Below are 23,589 nucleotides of genomic sequence, written 5' to 3'. Positions count from 1 at the left end.
CTATTGTTACTGATATTAAAAATGGTATTAACTCGTATTACTATAGTATGAATGGGTTGAATTGCACTTTACACTGTTAATACTTTGTGAGTAGATGTTTGGTACAGATTAAAATTGGTCCTTATGCCGACCCATACTTCCAACTTTGCGCATGCGCACTTCTTACACTGTCAGAGCGCAGCAGCCAGTAAACATGGCTGGTGTAGGTTTCCGACGGTTGGCCCAGGCTCTCTCTCAAAGGAAAGCTCCTGGCTTTTCAGCCCTTTTGTCGGGATGCAGAGCAGGTCAGTAGTGTTTTATCTCTCGGTCATATGGTCTGATAAATGTCTCTGTTGTTACGTGTCAGATATTAAAGTTTAAAGCCTCGAATGGACGTAACCTTGACATGCTAACGTTAGCTTAGGCTAGCTAGCTGAGCGGCTACCGCTAACAGAACAACATTGTTTCTTCATATTTATTCGCTTGCGAGCTCAATAACTTCGACTTCGTTCACTTACACGTGTCATGTTTTGTGTGTTTTAGCCTCCGGTGTGTCAAAGGACAGTCTGCCCGGTCCATACCCTCAGACCCCTGAGGAGAAAGCGGCAGCTGCAAAGAAGTACAATATGAGGGTTGAGGACTATGAACCATTTCCCGACAATGGCGAGGGGTGAGCTTTATTTTGAATACCATACATATCAATGCAAGCTGTTCCTGTTTTTTCTGCAGAGTTGAGGCAGATTTTGAAAAGTGACATTAAGCTCATACATTATGTGTATTAGATACATCACCATTGGTGTGGTACATCAATAACAACGTCATGACGTATAACCAAATGTTATGTTGTGTTTTTGCAGCTATGGTGATTATCCAAAGCTACCAGATAGATCTCAGCATGAGAGAGACCCCTGGTACCAGTGGGACCACCCTGACCTGAGGAGGAACTGGGGAGAGCCGGTAAGATACTGCTGACCTTTTTTCCTGCAAGTGGAATAATTTATTGTTGTGATACCAGGTGCACATGTGCAGTAGGGCTGCAGCTAACGATGATACACCTTACTGATAAATCTGTAGAAGACCTGCACTGATGAGTGGACTAATCACATAGTTGTCAGCTATGAAATTAAGCACCAACTAACTTTAGAATTGATTCATCACTTTGAGGATTTTTTTTTTTTTGAAGAAAAATAAGTCACAATTCCCTAATTCAAGCTGCTTAAGTGTGAGTGTTTATTTTGCAACAGTAAACTGAGTATCTTTGGGATCTGGGGCAAAACAGACACTTGTGGACATCATCTGGGGCTTTTTCTGAAATATTACAGACCAAACAACTCATCGATTAATTGAGAAAATAACTGACAAATTAATCGGCAATGAAAATAAATGTTAGTTGCAGCCCTAATCTGTAGATTGTTGTCTTGATGACCTGATTCACCGTTTGGTCTACAAAACATGAGATAACAGTGAGAAAAGCCTGTTACTATATTCTAGAGCCTAAAGCTACTTCACGCAATGTCTTGTTTTGTCCAACCAACATTTCCAACCCCCAGAATATTTAATTTACTACAATGTAAGAACAGGGCAAAGAGCAAATCCTCACGTTTGAGAGCCTGCAAATGTCACTTTTTTGCTTGAAAAATGACCTGAACAATTAATTGATTGTCAGAGTAGTTGCTGATTGATTTTTTGTTGCTCGAATAATCGATAAATTGACTCATCATTGCAGCTATAATGTGCAGCACATGTATTGGTTAGAGATAAGAGCTTGTCACAGATATATCAGTATTGGTGTCAGCAGGCTATAAGCACCAATAAAATTGCAGTACAGGGGCTGGTTCTACCAAATTTACAGCATGCAACATGAAATGATTTCTTTATTGCTCAGTCTGACATGTTACTCTTGCATAAGGATGCAGGAGCCCTGTAAGACTCTCCAATAAATTTTAAATTTCAGAGCGTCAGTCATTAGTGGAATGTGGTGCAACTGGCTTATGTGATCTGCATGTAATCGGTGCTCTTGCCCTCAAAATTGCTTTTGTGAGACAGGCCCCAGAAATGTCAAATGTACACTATGTTTGCTGTAAATAAGAAACAATGTTCCCACTCAGAAGAATTTTAAAGATAAAAAAAAGGGAGGAAATTTTAAGATATTCTTATCAATAATGCTGAATGTTACGTGTATTGACAGTAAGCTGCAGCTATAAAGAGTCACAACACTTATATAATATTAATTAATCTCTGAGGATTGTATGCATGAGTTTGTCTAGACTGTGTTAAAGCATGATTGTACCTTTTAGATTTTGACATTTCATTAGATAGTAACACAAAAACATATTTATGAAGTGCACTATATTTCCTCTGTGTAGACACGATTGTGTTTGGATATTCAGACAGTATTTAGATCAGCTTAATTGTACAGAGGCACTGCCTTGTTTTTATAAGACTGTGCCTCTGTACAGTCACCTGTTCACTTAGATGAGTATAAAGCGTTATTACAGCACGAGATTGTCCAATAATTAGTGATTGTTCTCTGTCCATTTTTAGATGCATTGGGATTTTGACATGTTCATCAGGAACCGTGTGGATACATCTCCCTCCCCTGTGTCCTGGTCCACAATGTGCAAACAGCTGTTTGGTTTCATCGGGTTCATGCTGTTTATGTTCTACCTTGGGGAGAAATTTCGGGCCTACCAACCTGTTGTAAGTACAGAGCAATCCCAGGACTAGATATTTTTTTTTAATCATTGTTTAAAGGAGAAGACGAAATGACCAATCCATAGTTTCATAGTCATAGGCTGACTGCTGGACCAATTATCCAAAATGACAGTGAAAGAAAACGTGGCCATCTATCCAGCAGATTGGACATAATTATTATAAAGTTGGCAAGGCATATTTGAAAATCACCTTGTGTTTTGGATACTTACTTGAGTATGCAAAGCAGTCTGAATACAAAAATAATTATAATAAATATCATTATAGAACATATTTCCATGTAACACTTTTAAGCTGTGTATAGATGTAGTCAGATAAACTTGCCAGCTTACTTTGAGACCCACATAGGTCAAGTGTCAATGATATCTACATAACAAATTGTCTATTAACTATTTATCAGTAAACCGGTTATCATTTAATCTAGTGTTTATTGCACTTAAATTGCTATGAAGTGTCACTCAGCTTAACAATTATTAAATCCCATAAAAACAGTCTAGTAGACACCATGTACAGTATGATTATGTCCAACTAGTAACTCTGACTTTGTTGTATAAACTAAAATAAAGGACCCTACTTACTGTTTTTACTTTTTTTCTGGTCGCCTCCATCCTCAGTTTTGCATTTACTACATTTTAATCATGAATACTGTTTTATATAAAAGGGTTATGACAGATGTTACAGTATATGTTTAGTAGTTTTCAAGTATTTGAATGTTGTTTCTTTAGATGAGATGCTTTTAGCTGTGTCCTTTATTTAAAGCTTTGAAACCTGAGCAAATTGGCTTTATTTCTTTTAAAATCGTGGGAAGAAGGCAATCAGCAACGACAGAAGAAATGGCCCAAAAATTAGCAAAAACAAATTAGTAAAAAGAGGAAATTAAAAACAAGAAAATAAGTATTAAAAAAAGAAAGTTAAAAACAAATAAACAAGGGAATAACCTGTAAAGTGTGCTTAAAAACAACATTTTAAAATGCAATGATAATAATAATAATTATCATTATAAATATAGTTTTCCTTAGCTTTTTTCCCCTATTTTTTTTTTAAAATAATTTTCCAAATTATTTTTTATTTTTTTCCAATTTTTGGGACATTTCTTACCAAGTTGCTCAATGCCTTTTTTCCCCATGTTTTGGAAGAAAATTCAAAGGTTTAAATACTTGTGAAAGGTGTCTGAAAGCAGCACAAGAAAACGGATGCAGCTTTAGTTTTCAGAAGTTTAATAAAAATGCACATTTTCAATAAAGCATTTGTCTCTCTTCCAGGCACCGAAACAGTACCCCTATAACAACCTGTACTTGGAGAGAGGAGGAGATCCAGAAAAACAACCAGAGGAAGTCAAAAATTATGAAATCTAGTGACTCAGATCTGATTCTACTTGTGTACATATATTTCTGTCAAGAATAAAGACTTATGTGAAGTTACATTCCTCACTGTGTTGCTGTTGTTTTGTGTACAGAAACTGACAAATACATACATTTATTTTTCACATATAAAACAACTAATTTAAACTCATAAGTTACAAAAAACATTTTCTTGTATTCCTTGTTGTGAATGAAAGCTATATATGAAACACATTTGTGGGTCAGCGGTATGAGTGGGGTTACCTTAGGCCACTGCCAAATTAAAACTGTCCGCGTCGGCTACCGTAGCTCAGTGACAACACGGCAAAGTACTTTGATCAGAGGCTTCCTGCGGCTAAGCTGCTAGCTTGGCTCATAAGAAGCTAGCTCTCCGGTTTGTTGTGGGTGCGGACAGTCAGGCTGTGACAGAGACAGTTGACGTGAGTTACTCTCAAAACTATATTATTTTTTTCTGGGCCCAAACGTGTGTGACACAGCGTTTCTGCTGACTTATGGCAACAAGGGTGGTGGCTGTTGGATTGATAACTAACTGCTCGTTAGCGAGCAGCAATCTGGGCTGCGGTTATTCGCTGGAATAGACAGGCAGTGCTAAGCAGTTACCTCAAATGACTTCTTACCCATGTAGTGGTATGCATTAGAAATTAACTAACGCCTTTAAACTACTTGGAGTGATGGTTAGCTAACGGCTGCAGATATTCCGTATTCTATGTTAGTAGTTAGCTAACGAAAACTAACATTAAGTGTAAAATGTGTTAGGAGCCGCAATTGCGAAATGCTAACGTTAGCTAGCTGACGTTTCATATTAGGTTAGCTTACGGTAAATGGGTTTCTGTGTGGCTAAGCGACATTTTTTAATAGATAATATAACTGGCAGCCACTTTAAATTAATTATCACGTAGTTAACTTATAATATAGGGTTAATAAATATTTGTAACATGGGTGCTAGCTAGCTATATTGGCAAACGTAAGCTAACGTTAGCTTGTAGCTTCAGGAAATAGTTGGAGGCTGTGTGTCAGTAGGGGTGGCACCCTGCCAGATGCTTAATTGGAAAGTGTGAGCATTTGCGTTGTGATTTAATTTGTGTGCGGTATTTAATGACATCTTAACTGTTGAGTAAACACATGTATTATCTTTACTGTAGTGGAGTCCGTTCGTCTGTCCAGGACTTGAAACTTGTAGGGGACTATGAGGCTGAAGGAGATCCAGAGGACTGCCCACCAGGCGTGGAGTCCAGCCCAGCACCATCCCATCCACCTGGCCTTAGGGACATCAGCGCAACAGCTCGATGCCTCTTTCAACACCACAGCTGCCCTGGAGATATTTGAGGTGGATTTCTCTGACCCAACTCTGGACATGCAGCTCAAAGGGTCATTACCCACCACGAACAGGTAATTTAAAGAGGTGATGCACGAATAAGACACAAGATACCGCCACTGTCCATGTCAGCCACTGAGAAGAAAAGATGGGGCTTTTGTGTGTTCCTTTTTGCTTACTGCTTTATTTTGGTACAGCAGCTATCTCAGTTTAACCACAATCCACAGAAGTCACTATCAACTGTCACAGAAGAAGTTCCTGTGTATATTCTGTGGCTGGTAGTCAGATCTTAGTCAGATCTTAAAGCGGAATATTTTTAAAGGATGTCAGCTGTCAACAAGCAAATTCAACAGACACTTCACCCCTTCAGTTCTGCCTGTTGGCAAAATTTGGTTAAAATTTGTACTGGAGAAAATGCTTAAGTGCAAGAAAACAAATGTCTGAATAACGAAAACGAAAAGAGCCTCAAAACTTAATCCTTACTCTAACACCTCTCCCTAGCACACAGCAACAAAGCGAACTCTGGTGGGTGGAGGAAGAAAAAATAGATAAACAGATATGATGCAAGCGACAGCAACATTGGGGGGGGGGCATTGAGCCTAGGCGATGGCTTGCTGTTGCTCTGAACGTAGTTTGGAGGGGGAGCATGTTGAAACTTCGCAGGCGGTTTTTCCAACAAGCGACACATCACTTAGCCTGTTCGCTGACACACAGAGAAGGTTAGGACATTTTTACTGGGCAAAACTGAAACAATCTGATGTTTGCTCATTGGCATAGAACCCAGTTGGGAATAGCTGTCAGCCTTGTGTAGTTTTGGAAAGCATATTTAGTGTTTGCTTGAAATACTTTGGGCAGAATGTGAAATAAATCACGGCTGATTCTAAATGAAAACACAAAACTTGCTGCACTTGACTCACCCATCTCATTTATACCTTTTTGTGTTATAAATTATGTTTAATTTTGACCCAGAAGTCAAAGTGTATGATCGTTTTGTAGCAGTATACAGAGGACAGCTTATCTGGCGCACTTTCTCTTGAACCATGCCATTTGTAGTGAATAACTCACCATACTTTTCGTCTTTTACAGGTTGCACAGCATCGTATGGGTGAATTTTGGAATGGGAGCAGATGGCACTGGAGGGAGACTGGTCGGTGGCAGTGAAAATGGCACATTAACTGTATATAACCCCGAGGTCATAATGAACTCCGGAGCAGACGCAGTTGTGGGACAGTCTAACAAACACACAGGACCGGTCCGAGCACTTGATTTCAACCCTTTTCAGGTAAATGCGATGCTGTGTCATAAGCGAGGATTCATACAGAAGGACTTCTCTTGCCTGTTAGTACGCATTATTAATCCTTCTCAATGTTTCCTCTCCCAGAGTAATCTCCTCGCATCAGGAGCAAATGACTCAGAGATATATATCTGGGATCTGAACAACTTCAGCAGTCCAATGACACCAGGAGCAAAGACGCAGGTGGGTGTGTGATTGAGAACTCACAGGTTTAATAAAGTTCACACGTCTCTCCTGAGAGATGAGTTGACCTCTTGTTTTGATGGTGTCTGTGTGAAAGCACAAAATTGAAACCAAAACTGGCAGCTTCTTGTTTTTTTGCCTGTGTAGTTTAATGTCTGTGAGTTAAGACTGAAAGCCACAAAAAAGTTCTGTATAGGATTTCCCTTTTATGTATTTTGTAAATCCCCTTAGATAATGGGGGTAAGGATGCCTTGTCACATTGACTTGACCAAACAAGCCATTCATTCACAGTTTGATTTTTACTGAATACCTCGATCCTACATCACTACCAGCAGCTTCCTCTAAAGGCTTATTTAAATAGGTACAGTGTTTGCATGGCTCAAACTATGTAGTATCATCATTTGAATATCTGTTTGTCCCAGGCTCTCGGTCAGGTTTGTTTTGACAGTAACAGCCTTTGTCTCTTGTTCCAGCCTGCTGAAGACATCAGCGTCGTGTCCTGGAACAGGCAGGTCCAGCACATCCTGGCCTCTGCCAACCCCAGTGGGAAAGCAGTCGTGTGGGACCTGAGAAAGAACGAGCCCATCATCAAAATCAGTGACCACAGCAACAGGGTCAGTGGCTTTAATACAGTACACAGCAGAGTCCAGCGTTACTGCCTGATAAATCACTGAACGTTATTTGGCTCATCTGCCACACTTCAGCGACGTTTTCAGATGATTTAATATTTGTATAAAGTTACTCACAGGCTTTGTGTGTTCGTACATATCGGCCACTGTATTGCGATCGAGGCAGAGTCTGATTTGTCAAATCGCAGCAAAACAATGGCTCTGTATTAAACTCTCTGATTTGCTTTTTATAGTTTTTATCACTAAGCCATACCCTCTAACTTCTGCTTCGTGGATTAGATTTGATTACTAAAGCAAACACATAAAAATGAGTGGTTATTGTATGTTGGGGTGGGCGATATGGCTGAAAAATGTCATGAGATAGCTGGTTCGTATTGATAACAATAATTATCGATAGTTTTTTTATAACCTATTTAAAATAAGGACCAGGAGAAAATAAATACATTTTAACACATTTATTTTAATCTCAATAGCTTTCTTCTGATTTCAATCACAGTCATCAGTCAAGGCATGGTATAAAAACTAAAATAAAAAATTAGCAGTTGTCTCTTAACATCAAGTAAAGCTAGTAAATGCTTTCAGGCAAACATATCTGTAAAGATGTGCAGCTGAACAGAAGACTATGTACAGATGAATAAGTGATTGACATAGTGAGGAAAGTGCTATGTATAAATTAGTGCAAACCTGAGGTAGATTTGTAATGACATGTAACCGCTCTGCACACTGCCTTTGAATCGTCCCCCTCTTAAAGTCGAATCTTTTAATCCTCTCTCTTTCTACAAATCTTTCTTGTATTCTTTACATATTTTGCCCACTTGTTAGCGAAATAGTTAAAGAACCTCCATTAATTGCGCAATTTAAATGTAAAAAGTCTCATTGACTGAGAAGGAGAGGGGCGGAGGGAGCGGAGCTGTGGAAACATCCTGCAGTCCGGCATGCTATCATGCATTTAAATAACTTATTAGACAGATATATAGAGAGAAAGGCGAGGTTTAGAGAGCAAGCCCAAATAAGCAACTCCACTTTAGAAGCAAGCCCAAAAAAACGCAACCCACAAATACCAATATTTGTAAGCGACTTTACAAAAAAACAAGCCTAAAGTGGCGGCTAATAAGCCGACCTGGCAACCGTGATGGTGCAACCAAAATGACTGTTTGTGTGACACTGTTGCTAGGTCACTCGGTAGCAAGTAAGTGTGTTCATGCAACCAACCTTGCACAGCCCAACGCCGTGGGTAACTTGCGCGGCTTTCCTCGCGTTTTTCCCGACAGAATACAGTAACATTATCAAACGTTTTTTCTATCGACGGCGCATACATGTTTATCGCGAGACCATATGTTATTGTTTTATCGTCCACCATTAATTGTGAATTGAAAATATTTTTGGCGTAGGGCTGCACCAAAAATATTTTCCAAGAGCTGACTCGGCTTCTCTTATTTATACTTTATATATGTTTTGAAAGATGCGCAACATTACTACTGGGGGATTCATGATTCTCCAAATCCATGATTGGATTTGACTTTTGATTTTAAGATCATGATTCGATTAAATTTTCGATTTTTAAAAACGTTCTAGCACTCAAGGCTATACCTTGACTAGACTATAGAGTCCTAATTTATAAAGATCAAGAGATTATTAGTTTTATGTCCTGACAGCTGACTTCTTTTAGAATACAGGCTACATGGTGTGGCTACATGTGATATAAACGCTATATTTTTGAGGGAATGTATCCTACCACAAAAAGCCACATGGTCAAATTTAAATAATTTGTTTAAAATATATAAATAACAAAAACTTATTTGACCAGTCAATTGAACAAACTGTTAAACACAAAAACAAAACAAGAGCTCCAAGACAGCAGAAGTGTACTTTATAACAGCAGCTTGAGTTTCCTTATTTGCAAAAAGCCAGCAGATCCTGGTGCTTTTCCCAGTCAAATCTATTTGTTTATGATGCCTGCAAATTTGTCCTGCTGCATTAGTCATGTAGCCTGAGGTGGCGAATGGTTTTCATATGCAGCACAGCACTTTAACACGACAACCTTTAGTTTTTCTGTCGCATTCGTTGTTGCATAACTGATAGATGATGAAAATTAAAAGCCCATTTCAGTGTGTTTTTTACATAAAATTGGAATTATGACGCCCCTAATTATTACTGAGATAATGTTTCTTCAATTTACCTTTACCTGTGATAATGAGAAAGATGTTATTCATGCCTGCTGTACAGGACAGTCCAGCACATCTACACTACAGAGCCCCACACTGATGCAGTGAAAACACCAGCTTGATATCAAGTCTCAGATTAAACATGGTTAAAATGATAATGTTGCGCTGTGTAGAAACCCCTTTTATCATCCCAAATCTCATCTGTTATGTGATTTCAGATGCACTGTTCAGGAATGCTCTGGCACCCTGATGTGGCCACTCAGCTGGTGTTAGCCTCTGAAGATGACCGACTGCCAGTCATCCAGATGTGGGACCTTCGATTTGCCACATCGCCCCTTAAGGTCCTTGAGAACCACACAAGGTGAGGCTTGAACAATCTGTGCTCATTTGATTTTAGTCATGTTGCAGTCTATACTGTATGTAGCTTCTGTTGTTTTCTCCCAGGGGAATTCTGTCCATATCCTGGAGCCAGGCTGACTCTGAGCTCCTCCTGAGTAGTGCTAAAGACAACAGGATCCTCTGCTGGAATCCAAACACTGGAGAGGTACATGACGTCAGCTGTGCTTCTCTATTACTCGATGGTGATGCCACAGGTTCTCATGTGTCCTTTCCTTCATTTTAGGTGATTTACGAGCTTCCAACAACAAACCAGTGGTGCTTTGACGTCCAGTGGTGCCCCAGGAATCCAGCCCTGCTTTCAACCGCCTCATTTGATGGGAGAATCACTGTGTACTCTGTGATGGGAGGGAGTTTAAAGTCTCAGCAGCAAAGCACAGCTGATAAGGTGATGGCTGTTCTTAATGTCCTGAGATGCTTTGTTTGTCCACAAGATGGTGCTGGAGTGAAGGGATTGACATCAACTCAATGTAACGTTGAATTTGAAAGATAGTAAAATGATTGCTTCAGATTATAGAGGTAACTACGTGGAGTATTGGGTTATGAAATGCCAGACGAATACATATTTAAATGTATATTTTTGTCTCACCAACTTTCCAAAACCAAAAGACACTCAGTTTGCTGTCATAGAAGACTACACAGCAGATGTTTCCATTTAAGAAGCTAAAACCAGTGAAAATCTTCTCAAGAGTCGTGCTTGTTATTAACATTTAACATTTTATTCAACAGATATCCTCCTCGTTTGATTCAATGGATCCCTTTGGTACAGGGCAGGTGCTGCCTCCCCTGCAGGTCCCCCAGCCTACATCACAGGACACCATAATTCCTCCTCTGAAGAAGCCACCTAAGTGGGTGCGCAGGCCAGTGGGGGCTTCCTTTGCTGTGAGTGCAATATTAAAATATTTCATCAGCATATTAAAGGGATAGTTCAGATCTTTTGAAGTGGAGTTTTATGAGGTTTTACTCATTCATAGTCAGTGTATGACATACAGTAGATGGCAGTAGTCATGCCCCTTTGTTGTTGTGTGTTATTGTCCTCAGTTTGGTGGGAAGCTGATAACCTTTGAGAATCCCAAGCTGCCCCCAGTGCAGAGCCCCCAGCCTGTCCCCAGACAAGTGTTTGTGAGCCAGGTTTCCACGGAGACAGAGTTCCTCCAGCGCTCCAGGGAGCTGCAGGCGGCGCTGCAGTCGGGCTCCTTCAACAACTACTGCCAGGCCAAGATTCAGGGCGCCAAGTCGGACGCTGAGCAGGACATATGGAAGTTCCTTCTGGTGGGGCTGTCATGTCCTCTTGATATTGTGACATGATGTGTAGTCTGTCAGTTGGTGTGGTGTTATTTTATTTTATGTCAATTTAATCCTCTGTTTACAGGTAAATTTTGAAGATGAAGCCCGCGTTAAGTTCCTCAGACTTTTGGGTTTCAGCAAAGATGAATTAGAAAAAAAGGTATTCCGCCTCTGATTTATGAACGTAGCTGTTAGCTGATATAGATATCAGATATGAATCTACTTGTGTGACTCATATTTTATAGCTTAGCTGTAAAAATGTTGTGTTTATTCAGATTTCAAAATGCCTGGGGAAGAGTTTCCAGCCCAACGGACACGGAGTCGATGCCAAAGATCTGGCAGAAAAGATGCAGCGGCTCTCCACTGAGGTCAGCAAGTCTGCACGTATAATGTTTGTCTTCTTCTTTTTTCATACCAAGTCTTGCAGCTCTTGTTTACTGTAAATATTTTCTGTATTTCCAGAGATCTGATGTAGCAACTGCAGTAGGTGATGCAAGGACCTCTGGTTCAGTCTCACCGGCAGACTTCTTTAGTCAGACCCCAAAGGAAAACTCCAACTTCCAGATCCCCGTATCATGTGGTAAAATCCCTCATCTGCAAACACAGTAATTCATTTGTCATGACTTTAAGTTTAACTGCAGTTTGGGTTGATGTGTAACGGCCTTGTCTTCTGCTTCAGATACTGATGGTTTAATAAGCCAGGCGCTGCTGGTCGGTAACTTCGAGGGAGCCGTGGATCTGTGTCTGAACGACGGTCGCTACGCTGAAGCCATCCTGCTGTCCATCAGCGGAGGAGAGGAGCTGCTCAAGAAAACTCAGCAGAAATACTTAAGCAATCAAAAGAACAGCATTTCAATGGTAGGACGACATTTGATTCACTGTTGATCAGTCAGCGCGATCACAGGGAGGAATTTTAATTTAATTTGTCCTCACCCGCAGCTCATATCATCAGTGGTGACGCAGAACTGGAGGGACATCGTGCAAAGCTGTGAGTTGGACAACTGGAAGGAGGCTCTCGCCGCTCTGCTGACCTACGCTCACCCTGAGGATTTTGCCCGTCTGTGCGGTAAGCTGCTCACAAGCGGAGGAGCACATCGATCGTGCTGCGACTTGTCTCACTTCAGGCAGTTTGTATAATTTTAGTATAGAGTACTTGTTCTACTTGCTGAATAACATTTTTTATATGTACTTATCCTCCCTGCTCTCGTTCAGCCTTCACTCTGTCTTTGAAGTAAGAGAAAGATAGTTGATTTTTTTAGTCTTGTTCCCAATTACCGACACTTTGGGGTGGTAGTCAGACTGAGCCACCAACCCAAAGCACTGGTATTTGACGGCCTGGGAATTAGACTCAACAATCAACCGTCTTTCTCCAGACTTACATACAGCACCTTTAAATAAATGTCTGTTAAGTCACTGTCTATCAATGAATGCAGTGACACAATGGGGATTGAGCCTATGAGCTAATGGTGAAATTAGTGCGTTATTTGTATATTTTCGTGGGGAAAAATGCTGTGTTAAGTTACAGCTAAAGCAAACACATTTCTTACTGCTGCACCTTCACATTAAAAGCATTTAACTGGCAAAACACAAGCCTTTTATTATCTAGTAGTAACAGGGAAAGCAGTGTGTTTTTCTTTTACTTTAGCACTTACTGCGATTGTTTATCAAAAATGCATCTACAAAAGACATCGGCCATTCTTGGCTATTTTTGACAGCTGATCAATTTGAAATATTGCGACAAGAGAGCTGGCTCAAGCTGAAGATATACTTGCTTTTAACAGAGCATGTGCATACGCATGATGGCTGCTGCGTATATCCTGTGTACGTTTGGAGCATTGGTTGCGCACATCCTAAAAGATTAACGAGACCTCAAGATGTAGTACTTATAGGTAGTTATGGTGTTGGACGAACAAGAGAAACACAGTCCCTGTTTTAGAGGCCTCACATGGCATTTATACTGCAGCTGCTGTCACTTTCTCTGCTGTGATGTGCGATAATCACAGAATTAACAATATATTAACCTCCTCAAGTGTCGCCATGTTTATTGTTTATATCATGTGAATCTGGAAGTTCTGTACGGTCTAAGTTCTCTGGTGTACCTGTGAAGGACTTTTGTTGTGTTACAGCCTTTAGCTTTGGTCAGTAAAGAAAAATAGTTATGCATAAGGTAACAGTCAGGTCATCAGAAGACCCAAAAGAGGCCTCGAGGTCAGGCTACTTGACCTTTGTTATGAATGCACTCCATCTATCGTCTCCCAGTTGTGGCGGAGGGAGTACAGCTGCCCAGATAAGGGTGCCTAGCTGGCTCTGTTGCCATAGCTCCCAAGGTTAAGGGAAAGGGAGATCACCCTATGCCCCAGGCTCATCAAACAAGTGTCTCTTTTTAGGTGTGTGCATTTTGTAAGAGACAGTTGAGGTGATTGAGAGCGAGCCAGGTGACATGCTTGCTGTTTAAAGTCAATAACCAACAGAAACTTCACAAAGCCACAGAATAACTCGCAAGGAAATACTGTTTGTGTAAATGCAAGAACTGGACAAGTTCTTCAACAGTATCTTCCAGCAACACGCATAGTGCATAGGCTAGTATTTGAACAATTGCGTTCACTGCGTCTGTGTGAACACGTGGTTGAAAAGCAAGTTTATCTCCAGCCTTAGATGAAGTGAAGTCTTCAAGAATGCCACTGAAACATTTTTTAATTGTGTAACTCTTCTGTGTAGATACCCTCGGAGGTCGGTTGGAGCAGGAGAAGACAGAGAAGCGCTGCCTGCAGGCCTGTCTGTGTTACATCTGCTCTGGAAACATTGAGAAGCTGGTGGAGTGCTGGGCCCTGCATAGAGACTGCTCCTCCCCTCTTGGTCTAGAGGTATCCTCTTCGTAAAGGGGTTTTCTCTTTTGTGTGAACACAATACTGTACTACACTGCTGCACCATGCACAAAAGCAAATGTTAAATATGTGTAGTCTTATTTGTATGTGCTACAACATCTGAAAATGATCAACAAGTAGAGTAGAACAGTAACCAAGGTGACACGTTGTTGTAATTATGGATTTGTGCTTTGCCAAGACATCTCACGTGTACCAGAAGGTTCCCACTGATATATGATGACTTCAATATGGCTGCAAGTACTGACACGCATAATTGTTGTAGCAGTTTCAGCATTTTTTCATGTGCTGCACACACTGTACAATGTGCCATCGTAGCCTAGAGGTAAGAGCAGTGAAGAACGCAGCAGCTGCAGTGTTGTGTGTCTGTGTATTTTCCAGGATCTGGTTGAAAAAGTGATGATGCTGCGCAAGTCAATCGAACGCCTCCGCAACAGCGAGGTGGCGGTCCAGAGCCCCATCCTGGCCGAGAAGCTAACCTGCTATGCGGGCATACTGGCTGCAGAGGGCAGTCTGGCCACTGCCATGACCTACCTGCCTGAGAACACAGACCAAGTAAGAGGCACAACGGTAACCTGATTTCAGAATCAAACACTGATGATTTCCTGATAAATACCTTTGTCTGTATTTGCGTAATGTTGCCTCTTCAGCCTGGGATCAAGATGCTGAGAGACAGGCTGTTCCACGCTCAGGAAGAGGCTGCGGTCGCACAGCAGCCTCAGAACTCCTTCAACAGAGTCAGTGTGTCCACAGCCAAACCCACTCCTGCTGCTCAGGCTGCTGCACCAAAAGCACAAATTATGGTATGGATGCTTTCCCCAGAGACTAGAAACTACCAACAACGCAGGACACACTGCGTTTTGTTGTCAACAGACACTTTGATTGTTCCATCATCATCATCATGCCATTTCCACTACTGGGGATAGGAACTGCAAACACTCTACACTGATACTCTTTGGTAACTGGGAATAGCTTTCCCCAGTTGCCATACCAAAAGGGCTATCCTCTTCCTGTTTGTAATGCAAGGGGTGACTCACTTCCTTAGTGCTTATGAGCCTTCATAATCCCAGGAGATTGTAACTAGAGGCAGACAGAATTGCACAGTGCAAGTGAGGCCTACAGGAAACCAATCTAACAGCCATCTATTTTCACTTTAAATCATTCCTGTATTTTGCTAGGTTACCTTTCCCATGTTATTGTGGATGCTTTCTCTAATTTATAGTGCTATTTTCCCCCAACTTCAGAGTCAGTACCAGCCCTCTGCCCCCCCCCAGGCTGCCCAACCGCAACCTCCTGTGCCGTCTTTTTTCAACCCACAAGCTCCAACCAACACTGGGCCTGGTCTGCCACCTTCCTCTCACGTACTGCCACCCAGTACGACCCGCCCTACCTTGAGGCCTTCCTACCCCCAACACCCTGCTCCGGCTCCAGGTTTGACGCTGACTGTTTGTCTTCTACTTTCAGATATGATTTAATTTGATGTAGCCTAATTGAACGTGTCCTTCCCCCAGGTTTTCTCCCTCATCAGCCATTCCAGCCTCAGCCCATGCCCATCGGCGGACCCTCAGGCTTCCCTCCTCCAGGTCCTTCTATGCCAGCTGCTAACTTATCAGGGCCATCACTACCGCCTCCGTCATCCAACCCCGGAGGCCTGCCCCCCATGCCCAGCCCCGGGGTGCCACCAACAAGCTTCATGCCGTCTACCTCTTTACCCTCAGGCCCCATGGCGCCCAGCTCCCAACCTGGAGCTCCTGTTCCCATGTACCCAGGGGGGCTCCACAACCAGGGGCCTGCACCCCCTATGGCATCTGGTCCCTTTGCCCCTCTTGGATCAGGGTACCCACAGGGAGGCCCCGGAGCTCCTGCTGTAAAGCCCTACGCGGGCCCTGCTGTTGCTCCTCCTCCTGCAGGTACATGTCATGTTGGTCACTTTGAGACAGATCAGATGTTGACAGCAATCTGTTGCTGATGGTTACTGAATCCTATTCAGCTGTCCACCCTCGTTTGACTTGCAGGATTCTTTCCCTGGCTGTGTCACCAGTCTGATCATCAAGGTGACAGTTGGGGTTGGATATGGAATAAGAGTGTATCAACAAATACACTTGAGTGACCAGAAAAACACCAAAAATACATCCCTGCATTACTTTTGTATCAGACTGCACTTAGCTGTTCAAGGTGTCCTTTGTATTTCTGGTCACTCAGTGTAGTTTGGGTGGTGTTTGCGTGTGCTGCTGTATGGTTGAGGGAATAGTGATGACTTAATTTATTTGTTTAGGTGTCAGCTTGAAGCATAATAAAATAAAACACAGTTTCCAGGATAAAATCAAGATACTGTAGGTTTAATTTTGGGTCATATAGTGTGAGCTCTTTTAGTAATAACATCCTCAGTCATATATTAATATTGAAGACATTTTACAACATTTTCAGTTTATACACATGAGCTCAAAAAGATAAACTTATATAAGATGCTTTTGATTATTCAGTGTAGGGATATTGCTGCTGCTGAGTGATTTGGTGGATCATGCTGGAACATTTGCCCATATTTGCAGTTTTGTTTCTGCATAAACTGCTGAAATCTTTGGCTTAATGACGTGTTTTTGGCCATTTAGACTAACCCTTGGCTCAAACTGATTGTCTTGTGTAGATGATCTTTGACTGCTTGAGTGTGGCCTGTGATAAAAATGCAACTATTTAATTCACATTCTCACTTGTCCTCTGATTTAGGACCCCAAGAAGGCTGGAATGACCCACCAGCGGTACGAGGTGGACCCAGGAAGAAGAAGGTACTTGTTTTTACCGCTATCACTTGTCCTTTAGGTCAGTTTTTTTCAGTCCTTTAAAAATATCATAATTTAGAATAATGTTCTTTCGTGTAGTTTTTCCAGTATACAACTAATGCTTTTAGCACAAATGGAGTTCTTTACTTGTTAGCTGCACAACAGTAACAGAGAAACAGTTGTTGGCAACGAAAATCTAAAGTCTCAGGCTCCCTCCAACAATGCTTATTAAATATGTATTAAAAAGAAAAAGACGAACAAGCAAGTAAAAACAAAATGAGAGTCTAAACTGAAAATGGTTCAAGTCAAAATAAAGAATACAATATAAGATACGTAAAACCTAGACACAGACCTCGTCGTCTTGCTTTGGTCCGAATCAGGGACTAATTTTGTTACGAAGTTGCATAATTGCCTAGAGTTGGTTTGTGTTCTCACGGCAGCATTTACAAGCAGGTTGATTTTAGCGCTGGTCATCATGGACTATATTGCTGTCATTGTTCATTTTAGTCAAACCATACAGTTTGAAAACGAGGCGCGGCTCCAACTAGAAAACAATGTTTTGATGCATTGGATGTGCTGAATGTGCATATTAAGGCAGTACAGGAGGAGGTGCACATTAATAATCCTCCAGGACCGTAACATGCTCATGTTTAACCCAAACAATGTGTCATGTGACTGCAGTTGGTTCAGATCGAGGTCGGAACACGTTCTCACCACAAACGAACCGCACCAGAGTTCGTTTGTAACCGGACTGAGACCACCCCTTTAAGAAGGTCTCGGCCACCTGAGTGTGATTGCTGTGTTCACACCTGCCCAAACGAACCGCACTCAGGGGGCAAATGAACTTGTTTTAAGTCAAAATACCCTTGGGGTACAGGCACACTGTTTGGGAATCCATGCTCTAAGATGTGTGGCATGCATAGTAGAGTGCTGTGTAGTAGTACTGGGCAAAGTAAATAATTCAACCCATCAAGAGCTCAGTTCAATAATTTATTAATGTATTGTTCATTCTTAAAGCTGCACTGATGAATATTTGATTCATAACAATGAGTTAAATGACTAGATGTAATTTGAAAGGGGTCGTCCAGAGTGACAAACCCTCAGAGAATTACCACTCAGCGCTCATTAACCTAATTTCCAGTAGCAGAGGACGGGTGTTTTCAGTAAACACGCGCTGATAAACCTGCCACCTGTTTAACCCCAAGAAGCAGATAAACAACTTTGAAATTAGAACATCCAGTCTGGTTGTCAAGGAGTTCCTCCGCCTTGAAGTGGCCAAAAAAAAACAAAAAAAGTAGCTCAGTTTCCTTCCTCTCACTTACTGGTTGTCTCTTACCGTGTGTTCTCAGGTCCCTGACAACTACACTCCACCCGCCCCCATCACCGCCCCTGTGATGGGATTCCCTGTGGAGGCCCCTCAGCCCCACGACCACGCCCAAGTTCCTCCTGGAGCCCCCCAGGAGCCCAGCGTGCAGGTTGGTGTGTGTGACAAGGGGCTGTTATCTGAACTCTCACATGGCAAACACGCCAACACCTTGCGTTTGTGTCCTTGTTTTCCTCAGCTTCTTCAGCAGCTGCCAGCAGAGAGGGTGGAGCAGAAAGAAATCCCCGCTGAACACATGGTCCTCAAATCCACCTTTGACAGCCTGGTGCAGCGCTGCCAGCTCGCAGCGGGAGACCCAGTAAGTCTCACAGTGTGTGTGTGTGTGTGTGTGTTTTTTGTGTTTGTGATAAAGCTTGTATTGATTTAAGGAAAAAAGTTTGGGTTTTATTGTTTATAAAATGACCATAAATATTTACTTTTCAGCAAACAAAAAGGAAACTTGATGACGCAGCCAAACGTTTGGGATACCTGTATGACAAGCTGAGAGAGCAGTCGGTAAGGAATTAATACATGCACACGAGGTTATCCTCAAAGAAAACCCCAAAAGGTTGGACAAGCCTCTACTAACCATTTACCTGGGCTACATGACACATTTGTGATTTAATTCACACCCTCTTTTCTAATAAAAACAAAAACCCTTAAAGATAAAATCCGTCAGATAATTCAGAGCATCCAGAAAATTGATATCTAATCTTAACTTTTAAGAACACAAACACACACACAGCAAGGTGTGTGTGACTTCACAAGCTACCCAGCAGTGCGTTTAATTCACCAAAGACCTTCTGCTGTCTTTGCATCATCAGTGAATTCATGACTGCTATATCTTAGCCTCACTTACAGTAAACAAAGGTGTCCCACAGGGATCTATTTTAGCTCCTCTCTTATTTTCTGTTTTATAAAGGACTTACCTCATGAAAGAAATCCAACTAAGATACGTGTGTACAAGGATGACACAATCAGTGGTGAAAAGTAATTAAGTACTGTACTCAATTACAGTTTTCATGTACTTAAGTATTTCCATTTGATGCTACTTAATTCTTCTAAAAGACTACATCTCAGAGGGAAATATTGTACTTTTTACATACACTACATACAAACAAACATGGCCGAAAGCGAAATTATTACCAACTGTGGTGTCTCCAAAAAGAGGAGCAGTTTCAGTAGTGTGGAATAAACTGTGGCGTCCTGAATGTTTTATGAACAGTTTCAGTCCATATTTGATGACATTCAGCCTCTCAAAAACAACTTTTTCACTGCCGTCACACTGTATATTTTCCAATGGCGACGTGATTTCCATGCATAAAGCCTCATGCCTGCTTAAAAACTGGATTCTGTTTGTAGCAAAACATAATGCAGCGTGATAAACAGGCTAATCTTTGCATTTTAAACAAATCTGTGGGATGGCCCTCTCTGTACGAGTGGAGAAAAACACACCTTGCTGTTTATTGTCAGGTTAACTGCCCACTTCTATCTCCAGCCTTGTATCCTTTCATACCAGCAGCTACAGCTCTGTATCTACACATCAGATAACTTTAAAATGTCCCCAGGGTGCACTCAGAGCTTGGCAACATTGCCTTCTCTCTTTCTGCACCCTGGGCATGGTATGAGCTGCATATTCCATTACGTTAGAGGTCCTCCCTTCTTTGAATACCTTTAAAGGTCTTTTACAAACCGCCCTGACGGAAACTTGTTGCTGTTCGACATAATCCTTGACTTAGGTGGAATGGGTCATGATATCACTGGGACATCCTGTACGCCTCTCTTCTTCTACTGTTTCCCTTGTGTTAGTTTTATGTGTTTTATCTGTTTCTAGCATGTGAAATTGATTCTTAGTGAAACAGCTTATGGGTTCTTCATGCTCAGTGTTGTGTATGTATATGGACAGAGCCTTCTGTTCGTACTCAGGTCGACTATATTTGTGCACGTTTCCTAAAAGCTTACGGATATGCTGTATAGACGAAATGGATCAGTACCATCGGAATTTGTGGGGCCAGTGTGACATAGTTAAGCGACACACGACTGTAGGACAAGACAAAGACATTTTAAAGATGGCAGAACAGAACAAATAGCTGATCGAGTGGCTAATGGGCATGTAGCTACTTGCATGTTTCAGATGATAAGTCATATTTGTGGTCGACCAATGAAGATGAGTTTACATATCACCTTGGGTTCGTCCTTCACCTTCTGAAAATGATCCCACACTTTGGATTTCCTGCCTGACATGTTATTAACTAGCCTGTGGAATAACTGCAGGTACCACCCCTGGAAATTAACGTGTTCTGCGACTAAGCAACCAGTGAAATCTTGCCGACTAACACCCTCTCTGGTTGACTAACGTTTCGTCGACTACCAGGGGGCAGCCCTAGGAACCACATACTAACGTGTAACCTTGTTTCTCTGCCGACCTCCAGCTCTCTCACAACATCCTGAACGGGCTCCACGAGATCAGCCGCTGTGTGGCGAGCCAGAACTACCAGCGGGGCCTGGAGGTCCACACCCAGGTGGTAAGCAGCAGCAACTTCAGCGAGATCTCCGCCTTCATGCCGATCCTCAAAGTGGTCATGACCATCGCCAACAAGCTGGGCGTCTAACCTCCCCCTCCTCCCCTCCAGCAGGGGGCAGCAGCACCAACCAGACTTCAGTGTTATCATAATGTTATATATGTATTTATTTCTTTTTGACCTGATGACGTGCTTTGATAATGAGAATAATAACTGATGATATTGCAGATTGTGGTCTTCATCACTCCATACATATTCCTTCCTGGAGGCTGAGTTTGGGGCAGTGAGGTGGGGTTTTGTAGTCGATGTTGCCGTGGTAATTTTACGATAAAATGAATGTACTCTGAAAGTCGTGATTCTGTGTAAATTCAACAGTTGATGTAAAATACAAAGTTTGAATCAAGGCGGTGTTTGTACGAGTAGTTACATTTTCATAGTCGCCATGACACTCTACACCCGTGTGTGTTCTCTGATAATCTGATTGAACTCATGCAGTGCTTTAACTGCAGAAATGAAAAACATCTCGGTCGAGAATAAAAATTCGGGTTGCACTTAAACTATCCTGCTGGTGTAGTTTGTACGAGGGAGGAAACACACCATGTTCTTTTTACTGTGTGTCATTTCAAGCATCAGAGAAACACTGTAACATAAATACTGATTGTTCTCCGCACCTGCTGTAACAGATTGTGTCCAGTTGATTGTGCCATGACGGGCGTTTGGGCCAAAGCACTGCAGAAGAATGCCATACAGTCATCGTCAAGTTGCTGTTTGTTTAAACTCGTCTCCATTTTGTGTTAACCAGGCTCTCTTAGCACTGTTACTTCCTGATAGCTTGTGTTTGAATGACTTTGACCTGCTTCAGTGTGCATGTTTCCCCCGCTGAGTTCACACCACGGCAGCTCATAAACCAAACTCACATTAATTTATAATGAACTGCAGATGACATCCATGCTTTTACTCATCTTCCCACCCAGGCTGCGTCTTATCTTTTGTAACTCAGAATTACTTTTTTTTTTTAATGGTATTTGTTTTAGATTAGACCATAAATGAACATAACTGACCTGACAGATGAACACATGATATCGTGAGGTTTGAAGCTGGACATAAAGCTGGATAGTTTGGTGTATCATGGCAGCAGAAGGCAGTAAAGTGCCTCTGTGCTCATTTTGGTTGCACAGATATTTATACAATCCATGTTGCTTACTTTACTCATTTCGGTATCTTTTTCAAATAAAACTTCACTTCAAAGGTTTGGGACTTGATTAATTTCTTCCGCTGATACATGTGACACATGTTTGGTATTACCTAATAAGGCACTGTTCAGAAAGGTGTAACTAATGACTATATTAACCCATTTGTGCCCAAAGACTAATAACAAAAAATTCCACATTTGTTTAGTCCTGAAATCCATAACGGACACTTTGGGCAAATATCTAACAATATGATTTATACATTTTTTAGATCACATTACAACTCACACTTTTATCAATAGTCAAAGTCAGGATTTTTGAAAAATGAGGACAAATGCAAACACGTGTAATTAAATATTTTCAATATGAACTAAATCTTTTACTGCGTGTGTGTGTGTGTGTGTATCTTTTGATATCTTTTGTGACAAGTAAATAGATTCCGCATGTTTGATTGGATAGATGGATGGATGGATGTAGGTATGTAGGTGGGTTGGTGGGTAGGTAGGTGAGTGGGTAGGTAGGTAGATAGGTATGTAGGTGGGTGGGTAGGCAGGTTAGTGGGGTAGGTAGGATGGTAAGTGGGTGGGTATGTAGGTGGGTAGGTAGGTAGGTATGTAGGTGGGTTGGTATGTAGGTGGGTAGGTAGGTTGGTAGGTATGTGGGTAGGTAGGTAGGTGGGTAGGTAGGTAGGTGGGGAGGTATGTAGGTAGGTAGGTAGGTATGTAGGTGGGTGGGTAGATATGTAGGTAGATAGGTAGGTGGGTAGATAGGTGGGTGGTAGGTAGGTGGGTTGGTGGGTAGGTAGGTGAGTGGGTAGGTAGGTAGATAGGTATGTAGGTGGGTGGGTAGGCAGGTTAGTGGGGTAGGTAGGATGGTAAGTGGGTGGGTATGTAGGTGGGTAGGTAGGTAGGTAGGTATGTAGGTGGGTTGGTAGGTAGGTAGGTGGGTAGATAGGTGGGTGCAGGCAGGCAGGCAGGCAGGTGGGCAGACAGGCAGGCAGGTGGCAGGCAGGCAGGCAGGTGGGCAGACAGGCAGGTGGGTGGCAGGCAGGCAGGCAGGCAGGTGGCAGACAGGCAGGCTGGCAGGCAGGTGGTGCAGACAGGCAGGCAGGTGGCAGGCAGGCAGGCAGGTGGGGCAGACAGGCAGGTGGGCAGGCAGGCAGGCAGGCAGGTGGGCAGACAGGCAGGCAGGTGGCAGGCAGGCAGGTGGGCAGACAGGCAGGCTGGCAGGCAGGTGGGCAGGCAGGCAGGCAGGCAGGCAGGCAGGCAGGTGGGCAGACAGGCAGGCTGGCAGGCAGGCAGGCAGGTGGGCAGACAGGCAGGCAGGTGGCAGGCAGGCAGGCAGGTGGGCAGACAGGCAGGTGGGTGGCAGGCAGGCAGGCAGGCAGGCAGGCAGGTGGCAGACAGGCAGGCAGGTGGCAGGCAGGTGGGCAGACAGGCAGGTGGGTGGCAGGCAGGCAGGCAGGCAGGTGGGCAGACAGGCAGGCTGGCAGGCAGGTGGGTGGCAGGCAGGCAGGCAGGCAGGCAGGCAGGTG

At 42.6% G+C, this 23,589-nt stretch overlaps 2 protein-coding genes across 5 annotated transcripts; both read left to right on the top strand.

The window, feature by feature from the left end:
- The first annotated feature begins 151 nt into the window (after window positions 1-151).
- ndufb8 (NADH:ubiquinone oxidoreductase subunit B8) lies at window positions 152-4,114 on the top strand. Its single transcript, XM_049563122.1, has 5 exons — window positions 152-284; window positions 523-649; window positions 837-936; window positions 2,524-2,679; window positions 3,954-4,114. Exons 1-5 carry the CDS (start codon window positions 152-154, stop codon window positions 4,044-4,046), a joined length of 609 nt encoding a protein of 202 aa, XP_049419079.1. The 3' UTR covers window positions 4,047-4,114.
- Window positions 4,115-4,351: 237 nt separating this feature from the next.
- Window positions 4,352-22,117, top strand: sec31b (SEC31 homolog B, COPII coat complex component). Of its 4 annotated transcripts, XM_049563418.1 has the most exons (26): window positions 4,352-4,471; window positions 5,195-5,441; window positions 6,454-6,649; window positions 6,749-6,844; window positions 7,318-7,458; window positions 9,857-9,999; window positions 10,083-10,182; window positions 10,261-10,422; window positions 10,764-10,916; window positions 11,076-11,306; window positions 11,407-11,481; window positions 11,597-11,689; window positions 11,784-11,901; window positions 12,001-12,179; window positions 12,261-12,387; window positions 14,040-14,185; window positions 14,585-14,758; window positions 14,854-15,006; window positions 15,448-15,634; window positions 15,715-16,113; window positions 16,219-16,257; window positions 16,928-16,986; window positions 18,330-18,455; window positions 18,543-18,662; window positions 18,788-18,859; window positions 20,776-22,117. In XM_049563418.1, the coding sequence occupies exons 2-26, from the start codon at window positions 5,239-5,241 to the stop codon at window positions 20,953-20,955; spliced, it is 3,672 nt and encodes a 1,223-aa protein (XP_049419375.1). In that variant the 5' UTR covers window positions 4,352-4,471; window positions 5,195-5,238; the 3' UTR covers window positions 20,956-22,117. The 4 variants fall into 4 exon arrangements, with proteins under 4 accessions (XP_049419375.1, XP_049419377.1, XP_049419373.1 ...); XM_049563420.1 differs by lacking the exon at window positions 16,219-16,257; XM_049563416.1 differs by having other exon boundaries at window positions 18,330-18,662.
- Window positions 22,118-23,589: the final 1,472 nt, after the last annotated feature.

This window comes from Epinephelus fuscoguttatus, linkage group LG20, assembly GCF_011397635.1.
Source record: "Epinephelus fuscoguttatus linkage group LG20, E.fuscoguttatus.final_Chr_v1".
Classification (NCBI taxonomy): domain Eukaryota; kingdom Metazoa; phylum Chordata; class Actinopteri; order Perciformes; family Serranidae; genus Epinephelus; species Epinephelus fuscoguttatus.
Note: the sequence above shows the minus strand (reverse complement) of the source record. Positions and strands in the feature narration are given on the sequence as shown.